Source organism: Vipera berus (genome assembly GCF_964194415.1).
Source record: "Vipera berus genome assembly, chromosome: 1".
Classification (NCBI taxonomy): domain Eukaryota; kingdom Metazoa; phylum Chordata; class Lepidosauria; order Squamata; family Viperidae; genus Vipera; species Vipera berus.
The window spans coordinates 196,632,395-196,637,307 of NC_138202.1; the positions used below are offsets into that span (position 1 = coordinate 196,632,395).

The 4,913-nt window shown below is 35.2% G+C and overlaps 1 protein-coding gene across 4 annotated transcripts in view; it reads left to right on the forward strand.

Annotated features, from left to right (window-relative positions):
* AFTPH (aftiphilin) overlaps positions 1 to 4,564 on the forward strand; it is a 41,107-nt gene extending 36,543 nt beyond the window's left edge. For 2 of the 4 annotated variants that reach the window (XM_081315249.1, XM_081315250.1), the window contains one exon: positions 3,416 to 4,564. In XM_081315249.1, the coding sequence (XP_081171375.1) occupies positions 3,416 to 3,560 (145 nt within the window). In that variant the 3' untranslated portion in view covers positions 3,561 to 4,564. The remainder of the gene's footprint in view (positions 1 to 3,415) is intronic. The other 2 variants (XR_014024804.1, XR_014024805.1) reach the window with 2 other exon arrangements.
* Positions 4,565 to 4,913: the final 349 nt, after the last annotated feature.

Below are 4,913 nucleotides of genomic sequence, written 5' to 3' on the forward strand. Positions count from 1 at the left end.
CATCTTGTGTGTTGAACTAGAATCCCCTTACTCCTACCCCAACTATTACATGAAGATGTTTACTAGCTGGTAAGAGTAGGTAGGTTATTTCAAAGTTTGCAGTTTTAAAAAAGAAATAGCTATATTTATATAGAACAAGTTGTGATCTTGTTAGGTCCTTGAAAAACATGGAGGAAAAAAAAACAAGAAAATGTGTTACTTTGTAGCTAAATTCCAGCTTTTGAATGAGTTAAACTTATCATTCAAGGAAAGTGTGTTTGGCACCAAAATTGGAGAGGAAATTAAAACCTGGATCAGATGAATGAAAAACAGCTATTTTGATACCTTTAGTACTTGAATTTTATGAAGGAGGCAAATGAGATGAATAAAGATTGTTGTGTAATGCACCATATATACTTGTGTGTAAGCCCTTCCATGGATAAGCCAGTACTTAAATTTTTAACCAAAATACTATGACAAAATGTGCCATCTACTGATAAGACAACCCTTGAAATTTTCATGTTTTAATTTTCACACTTAGCTTATCCACGGGTAGCACATTTTTCATTGTATTTTGGTTTATCCACAAGTATATACAGAGTATAGTGGCACTTTTAAAAAGTATTGCTGTAAATACTTGAGAAGCTTGTTTGCAGATAAGCTGAACCCAACCTAAATATCTCCATTTTAGGGGATTTTTTTATATCCTATTCCAAAAGATTTTTTTTTACTGGAAGAGGTTTTAAGCAAAGTTCATAGAGAAGTTGATGGAACTTTTAAATGTAAAACTCTTGAAGGATCTACTACTTTTTTCCTTCAATGTATTTATGAAAAAAATAGATTCTCAGGACTCAGTATAACTTATACTAAATATTGAAAAACAGACCAAAGAGTGTACAAAAATAGATTTTAGTAATTGGAGGGGGTCAAGCTGAAATTGTACTATCTAGTATGGTATAATGCGGTTCTCAGTTTTTCCCTTCTTATAGCAATTACTACTGTATCAAAGAAACCTTGATAGAAGGCCTACTTTTTCCAAAAAGAGTTGTATATTTACAAACGACCAATTATTATATTTATCACTTAACAGCAGCCTTTATGAAAGCTCTGCAGCTAACTTGCAGTAGGTCCAGAACAAAAGTAGGAAAGGGATTGTGCAACACGCTGCATTGTATACTATTTTATTTATGCTTCCCACTCCCCAGAATTCATTCTGCTTCTCAAGCCTTACACATGTCTCTGGGCACTCTCATCACCAAAGATCGGAGTCTGGTGCAACTTGGCTTAAGCCAACTCTACTCTTCTGCTCTTCATCTCGGGTGATGAAATCTTGGAAATCTCAGAGCTTATTTTGTAAACCTTCATTTGACTTTTTAAAAAGTATTATTACCTCAGTAGTAGTGTTTTTTTGTCTTTTTTTCTTGTGTTAACCTACTGCTTTTATCATTATTAAACATATCTGCTTTTGTACTGGCAGGCAAATAAAAGAGATCTAAAAAAATGCCCGTAAAGTGTTCCCACTCCCAAAGAATAATATTAGCCATTAAAATCTGCAAAAAGCATTATGAACAAAGAGTGTATAGTAGTTGTCACTTTCCTCCTTCAATTTGTTCTGCCAGCAGCAAGATCTGACTGCTGGCCTAGCGATGGATTCTACTGCAAATCAGGGTTGTTTCCAAAGGAGGCAGAGGAGGGGAGGTCCCGGGGCTTATGGAGTGAAGGAACTGGTGGCCACGGCAGCAGCATGCTCCAGGAGTGAAAAGAAGCAAGGCCTCTTTAAGGAAAAGGTGGAAGAGACAAGATTAGGAAAAGGAAAGGAGGCAAGGTTGTTGTGCAGGAATACAAGCTAATATGAGGGCTAATCCACATGGAGCTCCGTTTCCATCTGTCCTGTTTGCCATCGTTTGCTCCCTAGAAACTAAAATGGACGATCTGAAACTTGAGCTGAGCACAAACAAGGAGTGTATATCGGAGGTGGTGACCCTTTGAGAGCTGTATGCAAGGAAATTTCATTTTGATGTATGCTGATTGGTGTACATTCAAAGTGACAATAAAGTTATTATTATTAGTGAGATTTTGGCTCTGCAAATATTTTAAACAAATATAAATTATACTTTTGTATTGCAGGAATATATTTACACTTTGGTATTGCTACTCGAAAGAACCCTGTTCTTAAAAGAGGACTGCTAAGTCTATATTGTCAGCAGAGTATGCAAACTTAAATTGCCACTATGGAAATCTCATGGTACTCAAGTACATGTATGCATTTGTGGTTAAATTAAGCAGATTATAGATCTTTTGCATATATATTTGTGAACATTGCACAGTTGAGGTTACCTCAACATATACAAGTGTGCAACGTTCACAAATATATATGATATGAACCTGCTTAATTTAACCACCAATGTACGACAATATGTGATTATACTTAGGTCTTCTTCACTTGAAGGAATGGGTTAAGTGTATTTATACTTTCGTCTGCCTGCTTATTCTGGTCAGAATGATGAGCAATAGAGAATGGCAAACTTGAGATCAGGCCTTGATTTATGAATATACTATGCCCTGTACTATAAAGAGATATCAATTCCAAAAGGAAATTTAAGGCCTCTCTGTGTTTAGTGAGGCATGTGATAGTAGGAAACAAATTTAAAATTAAGAGTGAGTATAAACAGACTGCTTGTTCTTCATGCAGTTCCATTTGAACAGTGGAGAGCAATAAAACTTACCATCATATGACTGGCTTGAAAGGACAAGAGAATGATCTTGTTTTCAAGCTTGGCAACAGTTGAACTTGAAATGTTGTATTTACACACACAAAAAAAGACACACACACCCCTCTCCTCCAGCTCTCCCTACCAGTCATGTTCCAGAATTCACTTTGAACAGGGAAGGGCAGGATATATTTTTTGTTTTGTTTTCTGATTGCTCTATACTCGTACATTTCTTGAAGTGGAAACCCCACACTATCTATGAAGACTCTCCGCATAAATGATGGTTTTCAGAAGTTTGGATCCTTACTTAATGGGAGTTATCAACTTCAATGAAGAAAATGTTGACCGAATCCTACATATTCTTTATGTAGTTAAAATCAGAATGTCAGAATGAAATTTCAGCTCAACAGAACAATTTTAGATTTATGTATGTGGATGCAGAATCTATTATTTAAGATAAAACTGGGATTACTCTCTTGCACAGGCTTTCCTTGTATGTGCAGGGTCGACTTAACAAGACAAAGTCCTGAATTCCTGTATTCAAGAAGTAGTGTGTGATGAGCCGTATCATTTTTCCCGTTGCAGTACCAGCAAATGACCTTTGCCCCACTGAGCAGTGCTGCAAATAGAACTTGTCAATGGAAACAGTTTTTCTAAATAGTGTTCTTCTGTAACTGGTTAGGGTTATACTAAACAAATTGTCTTCAACCTTTTTTTTTTAATAGAAAACCCCCAAAGGAAGAACAACTCAGTGACGAAGCTGCCAAGGTGATTTCTAGCCTTCCTGACCTGTCTTTCATGCATGCCAAGGTGTTGATGTTTCCATCTACGTTGACACCTTCAACAGTTTGCCAAGGCAAGGTAGACTAAAAGTGAAGTGGATTGGACAATTTCTATTAATTTTTTCCCCCTAGCTCTTTTCTGTGACCTACAAATTATCTCGCTTCAATTTAAAAATCCAAGTTCAGGTTGATTTGTCGGTAAGCAGCACTAGAAAGATATACATAGTAATGTATATTTATTTACATACTGGAGGCCTGGATTTATATTAGAAAAAAAAATGTAAATAATTGGGGAGGATTGCACCTTTTTTGAAAACATCCTTTTTTTCTGTGTGCTGGGGTGTAAACATTTGTCTTTGTGGAATACACTGGTTGTGTCCTTCTTATAAAACTTTATAAACATTTTTTTAAAATGAAAACACCCAGTTTTTGCTCTTCATGAAATTTCCCAGGTGTTATTTTTATTTTGTTTTTGTTTTGGTCAGAATGAATCACTTTAACGTTTGATGAAAATTCTTTTCCAAAAAATGGGTCAGGCCTTTTGTTTTGGGGGCTTGTTTTTTTTGTTTTTTTTTAGTAAGGCCCTTTTCATCTAATGAGGCCTTTTCTTTTTAGGGACTTGATGTTTGATTTTTAGTTTTCTGCCTTCTAGTAATAACATTATCTTGACATTATCTTTTAACAGTTTACTTCCGGTTCATTTTAGAAAAGTAATAGATCACTGCCTAGCCATTTGATTGTTGTGATCTACGTAGTAATCAATATGGTTTGGGATGGAAGGACCAAAACTATCTGAATGTCTTACAATGAAATATATTTGTTACCTTTTTTTGTTGTTGTTGTTGTACCACTATTCTTATGTTTGATTTTGCACAATGTAAATTTGACATAATCATAGGTTGCTATGGTTTAGGCTGTATGTACAGAAAAAAAAAACTATGGGTTGTAAATGTTTGGGGAAATTCCTATGGAAAAAAAAGAGAATGCTATGTAGAACAACCTCCAACAAGGTTCATGTGCATGCCTGAGGTCTTTTTGAAATTTCAGTGTACAAATTTCTCTTAGCCTAATCAAAATAAACAAATAAAGTTATATAGTCTGTTAATGCGTGTACTGATGTTCTCTTTATGATTTCAATACTGCTGAAGGCAGAACTGAAGATTCCCTTTTTCCATACCTGAAAAGAAAATGTGTACCTGAATGGCTTTTTACTCCAAAGAAGTAACAAAACATACACTATTATTAATTTAAACGTAATATAATTTTATTTCCTATTGGTATGTGGAAAATACTTTCCTTCTTCTAGGGATACCTGCCTATAAAGAACTGGATCTTTTGGGACCTTAGCTACAGTTTCTTCTGAGGGCCTAAGCAATCCCATCTTAGTCAGATAGCTTAAGGATAATCCAAATGCTTCACTTAATTTTCTCCGACAGATATA